The following is a 16,255-nucleotide window of genomic DNA, read 5'->3' as shown; positions in this document are numbered from 1 at the left end:
GAGAATACTCCAAAACAATTATCTTGGCAAAGGGAGGTAGAACAAATATTGACTAAAAGGGAGCAAATAATTGTTGCACACCTATATTTAACAAAGATTTGTTTTGATAAACCTGTGTTTTGTTTGCAGTTGTTTGATATCCATGAGAGCAGAGTATTTTTGTGTGTATATAAATAATGTGAGATAGTTATGCTCAGAAATTTACATACCCCTTGCAGAATCTGCAAAATGTTAATAATTAAAAAATAAGTGGGATGTATATTTTTTTTTTCCTATATGTAAATATCCGGTATGTGAAATATCTTATTTAGGTCAATACTAAATAAAAAACAAAATGCAATTTCAATTATACCTCTTTTTAAAAAAAAAAAAACTTATTAACATTTTTGCAGATTCTGCAAGGGGTGTGTGAATTTGAGTACAACTGGATGGATAGATAGACTGATAGATAGAGTGCAGAAACATGTGACTTTCACTCCCAACATCATCATTGATATGGAAATATTGTTTCCAGCATTCATTTCCACCTCAGGTGAATGTAAAAACATGTTTTGCAATATTTCTCTTGGGGTATTCCATTCAGCTTTTTTAATTAGAATTTTAAAAATCCATGTAATCACCTTTATTTATCACATATACAAGTACAATGAAATTCTTTTCTTTGCATATCAGAGTGCAGGGTCAGCCATGATATGGTGCCCCTGTGGCAGAGAGGGTTAAGAGTCTTGGGCAAGAACCCTACAATGGCAGCTTGGCGGTGCTGCGGCTTGAACCGTAGACCTTCTGATCAGCCTTAACCTCTGAGCCACTGATGCCCTGGTTGTGGATGACTGAGTGATTAGACCATAGCCCAACAGATCTTTCCAAGACCCTTTAGACAAAAGAGCTGTATGGAAAACACTGTTTCTTAGCAGTCTTAGCATATAACAGGTATATGTGATGACACATTAGTGCCTGTAGTTCTCTCTCGTCCTCTGTCTTTGCGTGTGTGCATATGTGTGAATGCATGAGTGATGGTAAATGAAACTGCCCTTTCACACCTGACTGCCCTAACACACCTACCCTCTGTATTTCTCTCAGGCTCTCAGGTGTATCACTCTGCATTATGCATAATCATCCAGTTCCTGCTGCTGAGGCTTATGGGAAGGACTGTCACTGGTGCCCTGAGCAGCTTTATATTCCAAATGGTGAGACATCTACACCACCATGGGTTCTACATTGTGAAGAATGACAGCTGTTCTACTCATTTGTCTTCCTTATGTGTCTTTGAATTCATTATGGCAGTGATCACATATTCCTGAAGATCTGCTTTAATTCCTATAGAATCAAGTTCTAGGCCTAATCCAACAGAGATGACCTGGTTAATCGAGTAGACTGATTATCCCGAGTAGGTGTGTTGGATTAGAGTGGGGACTGCATTCTCTAGGCAAGCAGATCTGCATGAACAGGACTGGTTCAGTTCAATTCAATTCAATTTTATTTGTATAGTGCATTTAACAATGGACTTTGTCACAAAGCAGCTTTAAAGAAATATGTAAATTTTACATTTCCAAATTTACACTGAATGAGTAACCCAAAGGCGACGGTGGCAAGGAAAAACCTCCCTGAAAGAAACCTTGAGAGGAACCACACTCGAAATGAAACCTGTCCTTATCTGGGTGATGCCAGATAACAAATCATTTCCCTTCTATAACTGTGTACTATATAGTTAAAAAGTGCTGAGGATGTTAACAGGAACTTATGAGCTTATTATGAGTATGTGCATCAGAATAATTTATGAATTCATTATAGTTTTAATGTAAAGTGTATATTTTATCGAAGTGAAGTTATTAACTGTTCACTGGTGAATCTGCTGGTGTTCATTTAGTTGTGGTACGATTTGTAATTAAGATTTTTATTTATTTTATTTTTTTTTGGGGGGGGGGGGGTGCTCATCTGGCTATGCACCTCATTTAAGAGTTAGATTAGATCCTGATGACATATGGCATGTTAGTCATACATTGTTGGCAATGTGTGGTTATGATCTTTTAGCCTGAACACCTGTGTGTTTTGCATTTTACATTTGCATTTATTTGATAGACTGTTATCTAAAGCAACTTGCAAATGAAAGTGAATATAGTCCGAGCACAGAGGTGCTAAAAGCGTAGTCAGGGACTTAAGTTCTGTTGGACTGACCAAAAATAAAGTAACAGTTTAGGAAGAACAAAGTTGCAGAAACACACACAAACACTCCAACAGTGACACAGACAGCACCACAACTAAACACAGAGTTAAGGTTAAAAGCAAGTACTATTTAAGTTAAATTCTAAGAAGAATTTCGATACATATGAAAATGAAAAATATTGAAATGACCTGGGTGTTTTAAGCCAACAGATGTTTTTTTTTTTTGTTTGTTTTTGTTTTTTTAAGATGAATTAGAAAAAGAACCAGTTATAATGAAACCATGCAGTTGTGTTAATCAAAGTCAATTTTACTTCCCCAAACATGAATTTAAGGGTGAAATGTTGTCAGCCTTAATACAGCTCATTATCAGAGTTAATATCATACAACTATAGCAGCCAATTCTACCTCCCAGAAGCAACTATCCAAGCAGAGTTTAAGTCCATAGGTAGTTTTGAAGGCCTAAAGTCTGTACTTGTCACTATATGAACTTAATTCTAAAGTAACGCAACACACACTAGTTATGCAGCAGTCAGGATTGACTATAAAATAGTCAAAAATATATAAAATATTAATGTAACATACAGTACAATATTGAATAATATCGAACCCTGGGTAGCAGCAGTTTTGCATCTGTTTGTCCGCTTAACCCAGACTCTGTAGCATGGTTAATTGGTCAAACAGATGCAAAATTCAATATTTTTTTTTCTTATGAAGTGTTGTGTAAAACACTACGTAGTTAAAGGAAAGGTTTGTAACTTTTAGAGCCCAGTGCTGCCTGCGAGGTGAATCAGTTGCCACGAAAACATCCGTCAACACCCCTGCTGAGGCTTCACATGCCTCATGAGTTAAGCTACGTTCACACATACAGAGATTTTATCGCTGCAACTCTGCAGTCGCTGTACAATGAAGCTGCTTGTAGGCGTTCCTACTACTGGTTGCCATAGTAATGTTTATCAGTTTGTGGTGCAACTGGCATTGTGGCCATCTATCTGCAGCGACAGCACAATCACCAGGCTGTCAGTCCACGAAACAATTCGGAATCGCAGGCAGCATGGCAGATCACGCATCTTCACTCCCATGGTAGCTCCTCTGTCTTCAGTCCCATTGGTAGTCGCTGCACCAAGTCGCTCCAAATTTGTATAAAGTTAAACGTTTCTTAATTTTGTCGTGTTGCTGGACACTCCCACATTTAGTCTATTTTCAGTAACTTGCATATGAAGATATGTACACTAGGAATTATGCACATATACGCTTAAATATATATCTATAGATAGTATAGATATGCTTACTCTGACTCATAAGCTGCTTGTAGCAAAGTCATTTTATAAAAGAAACCAAACAACATTCACACATTTCAATTCTTAAACATTTAAGGGACACCCACATCTAGTTGGCAACAATCGCTGTCGCTCATGTCACCAGAAGTTGCCATTGAAAATGGTCGCTTTGTTGCTGCGAGTCACTGTATGTATGAAAGTACCTTTAGTGATTTACTTCCTTTAAGAAAAATAGGCAGAATTGATTAGTGCAGTTATGGGTGCAGAAAATTTGTAAACAGAAGAAACTATTGAGATCTATTGTGTGCCAATATTGAAAAACATTTTGAAACGCGTTTCAAAAATAACAAAGTGCACTTTTGAAAATGTCGTTGCACTAACAATACTAAAGTGACTTGTTCTCTCTCTCTCTCTCACTCTCTCTCACTCTCTCTCTCACTCTCTCTCTCTCTTAGACATACCTCTTGACTGGTTATTACTACACAGCCACAAGAGAGTATGATATCAAGTGGACCATGCCCCACTGTGTCCTTGCTCTCAAACTCATTGGTACACTCCCTTCCTTTACACTGCATTTAATATTTATTCAGTGTTAGATGCTTTGGAATCATTTATCACAAGAAGCCAAACGTTTAACACATTACCGAGTACTAGCTAAACTGACAAAGGCACCGTCCTTGCTTCCTCTTAACACTGAATCACAGATGATTTGTTGTCATTTTCTCATTGTAGGTTTGTCACTTGACTACTATGATGGTGGAAAAGAACCAGTGAGTTGCTAGATTCCTCCTATATGTTTTACCTGTTTTCCCTCTCCATTCTGTTCGTATAACTTCACTCTCTCTTGTTCCATTGTTTCTGTTAGGCATGTGCATAATTTACGAATAATGAATATTTAAGGTGTTTGTCTGACCTCAATATTGCTCGTATTGTTTACATGCATGTTTGTTTACATAAGAATGAATGTCGCAACATTTGAGCCGTTCTCGCTGCTTCTATCCTCTCGTCTGCTCTAGGGCTGTCGAATTAAAATCCGAACTCAGAATATTTGTCGATTTTACGAGAAAACATTTGAATGCAAATACTGTCATTCGAATTTAAGATGTGTTGCAAGCACTAGCACGGATTTTAAAAGTAGAAAAATAATTATTGTGACAGGCCTACCTGTATGTATATACTGTGGATTACCATTTGCTATTTTATTATTTCAGGGCCTGTTCTCCAGACACAGACATAAACCACTTTGTGAATTTATATATACTGTATATGGGCTAGATTACACGTAAACAAGCAGTTAGGACCCGACTTTTCATGAACTGGTGTACGAAGGTATTTGATTTGGCTTGAATTGTTCTTGTTCTAAGGTTATGTAACGTGACTGAGGCCTGGCCTGGACAACTTCTTGTATCTAGCATGTTGTTAGATAATCAGTAGTTCGAAGTTTAGAGAAGGATTAATCAGGTTACTGACCACACACACTGCAAAAAAATTACTCTTAGCAAGTGAAAATATCTTGAATATAGTCAGATCGATCTAGTATTTCATATAATACGATTGCAAAAAAAACAACCACAGTTCCCTTTAAAAATATAAAAACAGAAGATGAATGAGACGATAGATCAGAATTTCAAATTTTTTGTTTGAACCTTTTAAGTGTTATTTACTTTAAAATCCTTTACGACTACCTGTTCCTATACTTTTGCTCAACTAAAAATTGGGTGGTCTGATACAAAAGGTTCTAATGATGTGTTGTTTAACACAAAGCTGAAATTCTGATCTAGCTATTGAAATAGTCAAATGTTTTATTTACTTTTCTATAAACACCAGGTTTTGTTTTGAATTGTTATGAGGTTCATAACTTGTCTTTTTATGCCTCATCTTTCCTGTCCTGTGCATTAGTCTCAGTTGAGCGCAGAGCAGAAGACCGCCGCTCTTCAAACCACTCCGTCTCTCTTGGAGGTTTTTGGTTTCTCGTACTTTTACGGTGGCTTCTTGGTAGGACCTCAGTTCACACTGCGCAACTACAAGCGTCTGGTTTCCCGAGAAATGACTGACTGTCCCGGCCAGGTGCCCAACAGGTGAGCTCACTCCTGTCTGTCCATAGGGCAGTTATTATACACTGATCAGGCATAAGATTAAAACCACTGACAGGTGATGTGAATCTCAAGCCAGTTGAGCATCTATATGGATGTGCTGGACAAACAAGTCCAATCCGTAGAGCCCCCAACTTACAGGACTTATAGGTTCTGCTACTAAAGTCTTGGTGCCAGATTCCACAGCACACCTTTTAGAGGTCTTCTAGAGTCCATGCCTCGATGGGTCAGCGCTGTTTTGGCAGCACAAGGTGGACCTACACAATATTAGGCAGGTGGTTTTAATGTTATGGCTGATACTTGTAGTGACTTAACATGCAGCCAGCAGTAATGAAATGGTACTCCAGAAACATCCATTTCATGTCCATACTCTTAGAGTGAACTACAGTGCTAAAAGATGTCTCTCTCCCTCTCTTTTTCTCTCTTTCTTCTAGTATTGTCCCTGCATTAAAGCGCTTTTGTTTGGGTTCTTTCTTCCTGCTTATCTTCACGATATTTGGACCATATTACCCAGACAGCTATTTCCTTACAGACGAATTTGAGGTCAGTAAATGGTTAAATTAATTGCAGTGATAGCTATTATTATTTGCCACATACAGTCAACTGAAAAAATAAGTACATCCCATGGAAATCGTTGTGTTTTTTTTTACGTATTTGAGCAAGCATACATTTGATCCTCTTTGAAACAGTGCCTATTAATAAAGGTGATCCACTCTATCAAACGACACATAAAATTGGCATTTTGTAGTGATTTTCACAATCTAAATTAACAAAAAAACATAGAATGTGGAAAAAGTAAGAACACTCCTACATTTATCACACCTTCACCTCCATAAAATTAGCATCAGGTGCTGAAGATTGGATGCCAGTGATCAGAACCCGCTTAGGGAGTGTAGGTGGAACCTGTCTTATTTATACGCCTCTCGCATCTAGTGTCTGGTGTTCCCTTTGTTACTGAGGTGTGTGGGGTCATCATGCCAAGATCTAAAGATTTCTGTAAGGCCTTCAGAAAATAGGTTGTGGATGTCTGAGTCTGGCAAGGCATTTAAAAAGATCTCCAAATTATTTGAAATACATCATTCCACTGTAAGGAAAATCATCTATAAGTGGTGCAGATTTCAAACAATTGCCAATTTGTCCAGGACTGGCCGTCCCAGCAAATTCAGACAATTCAATGCAAAAAGAAGTCTCCAAGAACCCCAAAATTTCATCACAGTGTCTGCTAGTAAGTCTTGCAACTTGCAACTACAATCAGAAAGAGATTTTCATAAATTTGACCTGCATGGGAGGCGTGCCATGAAAAAGCCTTTGCAAGAATACAGTCTGCCAATGAGCATATAGGCAAAGACCAGGACTTTTGGAATAATGTGCTCTGGACAGACGAATCAAAGATAGAGTTGTTTGGCCATAGTAACTGCAGACATGGTTGGGTGCAGCCCAAAGACAGCTTTTTAGGAGAAGCACCTCATACCAACCGTGAAGCACGGTGGTAGAAATGTTGTGGTTTGGAGTTGCTTCGCTGTTTCAGGAACTGGACAGCTTACATTCATTGATTCAACTATGAATTTTGCATCATATTAAAGAGTGCTTGAAGATAATTTGAGGCCATCTCTCTGAAAGTTGAAGTTGAAACGGATAATCATCCTAAGCACACTAGCAAATCCACCAAGGAATGGCTCAAAAAGAAGAAATTGAGGGTTATGGAATGGCCTAGTCAAAGCCTGGATTTGAATCCCATTGAAATGTTGTGGAGGGATTTGAAACGGGCAGTACATGCAAGAAAACCCTCAAACATCTTGTAACTGAAATAATACTGCATGGAATAGTGCCAACAAAAAGCCAACAATTTCCATGGGGTGTACTTATTTTTTCAAATGACTGTATCCTTATACCCATATATTGTGAATGGATGGATATTGTTTGCACCATTGTACCATGTGAGCAGTTTTGGCCCCCCCCAAATATTGTTCTGTTAACAGTATTTTTAATAACTGTAATTAACTTTGAATCTGTGTTTTCCAGGCTCAGCCATTTTGGTACAGGTGTGTGTATATCCTGCTGTGGGCTAAAGTAAACCTGTACAAATATGTGACCTGCTGGCTAATAACTGTAAGTCTGTATTGAGCACACACAAACACTGTCTTTTTGTATTTAGTATTTATATAAAACTCTTTGTGAGGAACACCTTGTTTGTCTGCTGGCTAGATTTGCTATCATTTTAAGTTAAAGTTAGCAAAATTCTCTTCTCACCCCTGCTAAAATACAAACAAACAATAGAAACCCTCATTGAATTTGTAATGGTTATAATGGGAATGCATTGCTTTTAATGGAACCTGTAATGGTCCCAGTGGGTCTCCACTGGTAATTTGTTGCCTTGTATTGGTGGCATGTTATATTGAGTGGATACCATTGAGGAACGGTCATTTTAATGGTTAGCTGACGGTTTGTAATGGTATTTGTAGTGAAAACCATTAGAATTTCTGTGATGGTTTCTATTTTTTTTGTTGTTGTTGTTTTTCAGCAGGGACATAAAAGTGCAATTCCTCATCTAAATAAATACTCTGGTGAAAGTTAAAGTACAAATTCTTCACTCACTCTGAAGTAGAAAAGTATAAAACTCTTAAATTTACTAAAAGTAGTTTTGTGGTAAATTAGTTCCCCTTCCACCAAGGAATAAAAGAATGCGTGAAAACATTAGCTAAGGTTAGCTAACAGCAGCTTTATTCTTCTTACTTTAAAGGTTAGCTGGCATGCTGATAACTCTGACAAACTAGTAGAATGCTAATAGCTAGCTGTCACAATACACACTATATTGATAAATACAAAGTATATGCAGCAACTGATAGATTATGGTGGATTAAAGAGAAATTTGCCTCAGTGAAGCTCAACAAAATGTACAGCATGTTTGTTTGCGCTAGCTCTAAAACTCTACCTCTTCCTTTTGTTATTGTTTATTTTAGTCACTGTCCCTATTGTTTTTCCCTTCAGGCCAGGACATTTGCATTCACTTTTTTAAAGTTTCTCTTTTCAGTCACTTCTGCTGAGTTAGTTATTAACTTTTTATGCTAGCTCTCCTATGGGATTTTGACTGTTGGCACTAAGCATACATGTTAGCACCTCTGTATAACATTCTTTAGTCATAATTTACAGTGTTGTAGGGAATATTTCAGTCTTACAAGTAAATATTTCTATACAAGTGCTCTTTTCAGCCAGTTAGCACTGTAATAATATCACAGCTAGCACAATCAATTGGCATAATAGCTACATGTGTCTTAGGCATGCTAAGTGTGATCCTTCTAGACTGTTAGCATGCTAGCACACACAAATAAGAATATTTAATCTAGGCTAATGCAAAAAATCTAGCATATACTTTGCGTCAAATTCTAAGTCACATCACCTAGTAGCAAAAATTGTGTCTTATAGTCTGCAACTTTTAGTGCATGACTTTCTTTGAATGTCAACGAAATATGACTTTATAAATTGTAGGTACTATTTGAGGTAATCATCTAGTACTTTCCTCGCCATAACAGCTGGATCTAGGAAACATCCACAACAAAGCTGCCAAAGCATTTCTTGTCTAAATGTTTAACTGGGTTGTTCAGTTTTGCATTCCATTGGAACTGGTTTAACTGTGCTTTCTTTCCTCTGTAATTTCAACACAGGAGGGCGTGTGTATCCTCTCTGGGCTCGGCTACAGCGGCCGTGATGAGGATGGGCAGCCCCAGTGGGACGCCTGTGCTAATATGAGAGTGTGGATATACGAGACCACGCCTCTTTTCACAGGCACCATCAACTCCTTCAACATTAACACCAACGCATGGGTGGCCAGGTATACACCTGTTCCTGTAATGAAACGACTGTTTGAATAATCATTGAAAAGGTGTGCATACAGTGGTGCTTGAAAGTTTATGAACCCTTTAGAATTTTCTATATTTCTGCTTAAGTATGTTAACCTTTGCATTCAGTATCTGGTGTGACCCCCTTGTGCAGCAATAACTGCAACTAAACATTTCTGGTAACTGTTGATCAGTCCTGCACATCGACTTGGAGGAATTTTAGCCCATTCCTCAGAACAGCTTCAATTCTGGGATGTTGGTGGGTTTCCTCACATAAACTGGTTGCTTCAGGTCCTTCCATAACATTCTTTTGGATTAAGGTCAGGACTTTGACTTGGCCATTCCAAAACATTAACTTTATTATTCTTTAACCGTTCTTTGGTAGAATGACTTGTATCCTTGGGGTCATTGTCTTGCTGCATGACCCACTTTCTCTTGAGATTCAGTTTATGGACAGCTGTCCTGACATTTTCCTTTAGAATTCACTGGTATACTTCAGAAGTCATTGTTTCATCAATGATAGCAGGTTGTTCAGGACTAGATGCAGCAAAACAGGGCCAAACCATGATACTACCACCAACATGTTTCACAGCTAGGATAAGGTTCTTATGCTGGAATGCTTTTTGTTTTCCTTTCTCCGAACATAACACTTCTCATTTAAACCAAAAATTTCTATTTTGATAAGTGTTCTTTAATTTCCTATATAAATATATACTTTCCATGTACAGACTGTCTGACTGGATTGGTGTAGTCCAAACTCTAGAGATGGTTTTGTAACCTTTTCCTGACTGATGGATCAGCAACCCTTTTCTGAGGTCCTCAGAAATCTCCTTTGTTCGTGCCATGCTACACTTCCACAAACACGTATTGTTAAGATCAGACTTTGATAGATCCCTGTTCTTTAAATAAAACATGGCGCTCACTCACACTGGATTGTCATCCCATTGACTGAAAACACCTGACTCTAATTTCACCTTCAAATTAAACTGCTAATCCTAGAGGTTCACATACTTTTGCCACTCACAGATCTATAATATTGGATCATTTTCCTCACTAAATAAATGACCAAATATCTTCTTTTTTTTTTTCTTTTCCGTTTGTTTATTTGGGTTCTCTTTGTCTACTTTTAGGACTTGTGTGAAAATCTGATGTTGTTTTAGGTCATATTTATGCAGATATCTAGACAATTCTAACAGGCTCACAAACTTTCAAGCACCACTGTAGTATATTTGTCTCTCTGTTGCTGGCTTCTCATCTTTGTCTTGGTCTCATTACATTGCTGTGCAGGCACATTTTTAAGAGACTAAAATTTTTGGGTAATAAGATGGCATCGCAGTTTGCCACGCTGTTTTTCCTTGCTGTCTGGCATGGCCTGCACTCCGGTTACCTGCTCTGCTTCTCCTTGGAGTTCATCATCGTCAACGTAGAGAAGCAGGTAACCAAGCTGTTTTTAAAAAGAAAAGTGGGTAATTTGAACCCACTGCTGCAGCTACAAATCAAATAGAGTTAGTTATAAAGAAGGATATTAAGATATCTTAATAGGTCTTACCTTTTATTTAATTATACTCATCAACACACTAAAAGCTATTCGTAAATTGAGTGTTAGAGGAAGGTGTTTATTCAGGCACTGAATAAGAGTTTAAGTGTTATTATAATTATCTCTCATTTCAGGTGTCTGAAAGTCTGCACACTTCTGGTGTCTTTTCTGCCAAGTTAATTGAATATTGTGGTTCATGCAGATATGCACACTGATTAGGAACTGTCTCCCGCTGGGCGTGTGTTAACGTTGCTGCGTTGTTGTGTTCCCTTAGGCTCAGGCGCTTGTGAAGGACAGCCCGAAGTTGACGGCCTTCGCAAACAGCCCTCTGTATCCCCTTATATACATAGTACAGCAGTTCATCCACTGGCTCTTCATGGGCTACCCGCTACTAGCATTCTGCCTCTTCACTTATGACAAGTGGCTGAAGGTGAGTGGGCAGTGAAGCAGTGACCTTGCCTGTTTTATATCGATCTATCAGAATGACATAGACAGGAAGTCTATATAAAAGCTTGATTGACACACAAGTTTGAATCCTGATGAATATAGAGAGTAAAATTGGCCGTGCTGTCTGGGTGGGAGTAATGTAATTATTCATCCCTGTCAGTCAGAGCAACACTAACCAATCGTGGGTGTCTGTGAGCTCACGTGTGGAAAGGGCAGCAGTTTGCTTAGTGAGTCTTGGAGGAAGGATTTGTTAGCCTTCACACTTTCCAGTATTGAATACTTTTTTTTTTCTCCGTGACATTTTTTTCGAACATCTGAGACCATTCCGATGCATAGTGATTAATTTCAAATACGTTTTAAGTTTCAGTGTGAATTTTAAATATAAACCTAAATGTAAATGTTTAAATATTAATATCAATCCTAAATATAAATATACACCTTGAATCTAAATGTTAAATATAGAACTTAAATGTTTCATTCATATGCAATTTGATAACATTTGTTCCACATGTGAGTTTACACATTTATCATTTAGATTTATATTTAATTTAGATTTACCGTTTACCTTTGTTTAAAATTTACACTGAGAATTGAAACAAAACTTTGTGTGACACGAGCCACTGTCTAAATGTGCCAGAATGGCCTCAAATGTTAAAAAAAAAAGTCAGACAAATGAGTATTCAACTTTTACATTTAATTCCCCTCTAAATGTCGGTTGGTTGCTGTCGTGTGATAGAGCATGGAGCTGGCTAATGGGTGCGAATTTGCAGATAACCAAATTGGGGAGAAAATGTGGGTGTGGAGCCTGAATGACTTTCTTTCTTTCATTCTTTCTTTGTCTGCCAGTGACTCTAAAATAAAAGTATAAATAGGGTTGTGTCCTTTGATGAAACCGTTGAAGTGAAAAATTTGTTTAACACTGTCTTATCACCCTTACAGAGTTTCTGTTTTTATTTATTTATTTATTTGTAATTTACACTTCCATCATCCATGATCTCACTCTCATAGCTACACACATTTCCTATTAGTTTCACTGTAGTTACTATATAATTCACAATAGTTGCAGAGTACTTTGTTTAAAGGTGAATAACTAAATAATAACCCAGGAATTGAAGAGGTTCACATACAAGTAATATTTCCTATTATCCAAGTTATTTACTCTCTGCAGTATTAACGATATACTGTATAATAGTTGCCCTATATATTCTGCAGATTTTAGTGTCTCTCTCTCTCTCTCTCTCTCTCTCTCTCTTTATTTATATATATATATATATATATATATATATATATATATATATATATATATATATATATATATATATATATATATATATAATATGAATATATGAATGATATTTTTGTTATTGTTTGATGCTTTATAAGATATTTTATTTTTCAGGTTTATTCGTCTGTGTATTTTTGTGGTCATCTCTTTTTCTTCATTGCCTACATTATCCTACCTTTCCTTCGTAAGGCACTGGTGCCTCGGAAAGCCAAGAGCGACAGAAAGGAAGACTAGACAGAAATGGGTAAAGTTCAGATATTTATTTTCTTCTCATCCACTTTTAATTTTTTTTCCCCCCTTTCCATTATGCGCATATATAGTGTGTCTGTCCCAGATTCTTTTTCGATATCTCAAGAATGACTAGTTGAATGTTTTGTAGGATTTCTATATATTATTATACATCACTGCAACCAGCAGATGAACTGATTACATTTGGGAATTGTTCCAAACAGGGTCAAGGTCACAGCAAGGTCAAATGTTTTTTTTTTTTTTTTGTTTTTTTTTCTTTAATAGCTTTAAAACCTTTAGGTTTAAAGTATATTTTAAGTATATTTGTGGTATAGAAACGAATAACAAGAAAGACTAGACTCTGCGTCGGCGGCATTCCCGTCAAAGCCATTGGTGTCGAGTTTTTCTTGTTCTTTTGATGAATGAACGACTCTGTCTGCCAGCAGTAGTCAGTTTTTATTCATTAGCTGTTTGACAGGTTGGTCAGATGCGTTACAAGAGCAGTCCAGAAACATGCTAAAATCTCTCCTTCAAACCCTGTACACATATTTGAAACTCACTGAAATGTACTGGAATATTTAGACAGAACAACCTTACAATACGGTTTTATGCAGCAAACACATAGTTTCCTTAAGCTTCTAAAATGAGCTTTGAGCACGGTGGTGCAGTCGCTGCCTGGGGTTTGATCCTGAGCTCAGATTATTGTCTGTGTGGAGTTCTCCCATTGTCAAAAACCATGTAGGTAGGCAGATTGGCTTAGATAAATTGCCCCTAAGTGTGAGAATGTATGCATCCTTGTGTGTGTGTGTGCATAGTGCCTTGCTATGAAGCAACCCATTCCATTCAATTCAATTTTATTTGTATAGCGCTTTTTACAACAGTCATTGTCTCAAAGCAGCTTTACAGAAATATATAAACACAGGATACAGATTTTAAGTGTGTGGATTAATCCCAGTTGAGCAAGCCAGTGGCGATGGTGACAAGGGAAAAACTTCCTAAGATGACATGAGGAAGAAATCTTGAAAGGAACCAGACTCAGAAGGGAACCCATCCTCATCTGGGTAACAACCCATCCAGGCTGAATTCTCCCACCTTGTGCCCAGTGTTACTGAGATGAGCTTCAGCTACACCATGACCCTGACCAGGAAGAAGCGGTTGCTGACATATGAATGAATGGGTATTTGATAATTATTTAAAATTTCAGACAGGAGAACTGAAAAAAAGTATATTTATTTATTTATTTGTTTGTTTGTTTATTTATTTATTTAGCTTTATCATCAGTACAGAGGTATACTATATGGCTAAAAGTATGGAGACATTTGACCCTCACAGCCATATGTGGGGTTTTTTCCCAAACTGTTGCCACAAAGTTGGAAGCACACAGTTGTGTCGAATCTCTTTGTATGCTGTAACATTAAATTCCATTCACTGGAACCAATGGGTCCAAACTGGTTTTAGCAGGACAATGCCCTCGTGTACAAAGCGGCGTCCATAGAGACATGGTTTGCCAAGGTGGTAATAGAAGAACTCGAGTGTCCTCCTGCACAGAACCCTGACCTCAACCCCACTGAACACCTTTGAGATGAACTTGAATGACTGCTGCACACCAGGCCTCCTCACCCGACATCAGTGCTCAAACTCTTGTGCTGTTGTGGCAAATCTTGTGAGTGTGGCAAATCACAACAGCCACACTCCAAACTCTAGTGGAAAGCCTTCCCAGTGGAGTGGTGGTTATTATATAACAGCGGGAACAAATCCGTATTAATTCCCATGATTTGGGAACGGGATGTTCAATACTCCTCCACATACTTTTGGCATTATAGTGTAGCTAGGTCTACCAGGTCCAAGTTCTTTGTAGTTTTAGCCACCTCTAAAAGGAAAACCTTAGACCTACCCATACATCTTCGGTGGTCACATCCACCTTGCCATAGGTACTACTTCAGTTGTGCTTCATTGTTTTTAGTTATCTCACGGAATAAAAAATATAGTTTTTGAGAATAAAAACCGAAAACCCTGTACTATAAGAAAAAGGTCAGCTTTGTAGGCGTATGTTCAAAAAGAAAATTGCAGCTTGTCATCACGTGTCAGCCTGAGGACTGTGGAAGACTTGGTGACATTATATTATTATACTATTCTTATGTGATGTTACACAAAAGAGGAAACGCAGGTCAATGGCAGGGTGTTCTTAGCTGAGATGATCTTTCGAGTATGTAGCGAACTGCTTCCGTCTTCTCACCCATGTCTCATCCATCACATTCTCATACTGACAGCTTAATACTAGCACTTTATTCTTCAAATCCTAACCTAGTGGCCCTAAAACACAGTTGTACGGAAAGCCTTTAGTAAGCAGTACAGGTGGTAGGGTATCCAGGAGGAAATAAGAGAAAGTTTGATGAAGATTTAGCAGAAATGTTGATGTAAGCGTTCGTGGTAGCCTCAAATCTGACCTCAAAGGAGAACGCAAAATGTAATCAAACTGCAACAGACTATGATGATGATGATGATGATGATGATGATGATCATTCTGAGTACTATTTTTGATAAAGGTAATGAGGATGACGGTTTCACATAGAATTATATTAACTTACTTGTTTCACTTAGATATGCCTTTCATTTGGATTAGATTAAACCCATGCCCCGACTAAACATCATACAAACACGTCTGAGATTAAATGGATGAATACTGACATCTGAGATAAATCTTCTTACATGCATTTCAGATCTGAAGAAGAATCCAGTGAGCAACCGCATTGTACTTCAATAATAAATGTGAGAATAGTAAAAGGACTCTGTAAACATTGCTAGGTGTTGGTATGGCAGCAATGAAGTGAGGACGCTTAAGGAAAAAGAGGTCATCTACACTCTTGCAATCTTGGAACCACATGAAACGAGTGCCATGTTTTGGCAAGGATTATATCATCAGTCAACTATTAACTGGTTTCACTTCAGACTCATAAGAGACGTTGTTTTGAAATCTTTGAACAAAATTAGCTGCATGTTTAATCTACGGTATAATGCACACAAACTGTTCACTGTGAAGATTCTAGTCCCTTAGAGTTCTACTTCACTTTATGACATTGTACATTTTCACAAAAAAAACTTATGTATAACCCATCAAGCTTCAGTAATTGCAGAAATGGCAAACTATTCCTGTTGCTATTCCAAATTTTAAAGTCCCCATGAAATCCAAGGTGAAGTTTTGAGGATTTTAGTATGAATATGTCAGCCTTACGGTTATCTTATTCATACCTATATGCTTTGCTCCAAATTTTGTCATCATGCTCCAAAACGATGACAAAATTTGCATTTAGAAGATGTACAAATACAAAATGTACAGTCTCTCGCTAACCACCAATACGGAGCAACAATTTTGATGGCATCATTCTGCA

General features: G+C 37.6%; 1 protein-coding gene across 2 annotated transcripts in view; it reads left to right on the top strand.

The window, feature by feature from the left end:
* lpcat3 (lysophosphatidylcholine acyltransferase 3) overlaps positions 1-16,255 on the top strand; it is a 32,052-nt gene that overhangs the window by 13,025 nt on the left and 2,772 nt on the right. The window contains exons 3-13 of one of the 2 annotated variants that reach the window (XR_001812921.3): positions 1,081-1,187; positions 3,896-3,989; positions 4,173-4,210; positions 5,340-5,518; positions 5,968-6,076; positions 7,556-7,642; positions 9,196-9,362; positions 10,657-10,804; positions 11,181-11,336; positions 12,753-12,882; positions 15,587-15,635. Coding sequence is in view for 1 of the 2 variants with exons in the window: in XM_017470208.3 (XP_017325697.1) it covers positions 1,081-1,187; positions 3,896-3,989; positions 4,173-4,210; positions 5,340-5,518; positions 5,968-6,076; positions 7,556-7,642; positions 9,196-9,362; positions 10,657-10,804; positions 11,181-11,336; positions 12,753-12,872 (1,205 nt within the window). In the remaining variant the exon portion in view is untranslated. The remainder of the gene's footprint in view (positions 1-1,080; positions 1,188-3,895; positions 3,990-4,172; positions 4,211-5,339; positions 5,519-5,967; positions 6,077-7,555; positions 7,643-9,195; positions 9,363-10,656; positions 10,805-11,180; positions 11,337-12,752; positions 12,883-15,586; positions 15,636-16,255) is intronic. The other variant, XM_017470208.3, reaches the window with a different exon arrangement.

This window comes from Ictalurus punctatus, chromosome 1 (genome assembly GCF_001660625.3).
Source record: "Ictalurus punctatus breed USDA103 chromosome 1, Coco_2.0, whole genome shotgun sequence".
Classification (NCBI taxonomy): domain Eukaryota; kingdom Metazoa; phylum Chordata; class Actinopteri; order Siluriformes; family Ictaluridae; genus Ictalurus; species Ictalurus punctatus.
This window is presented reverse-complemented; position numbering and strand designations above follow the sequence as displayed.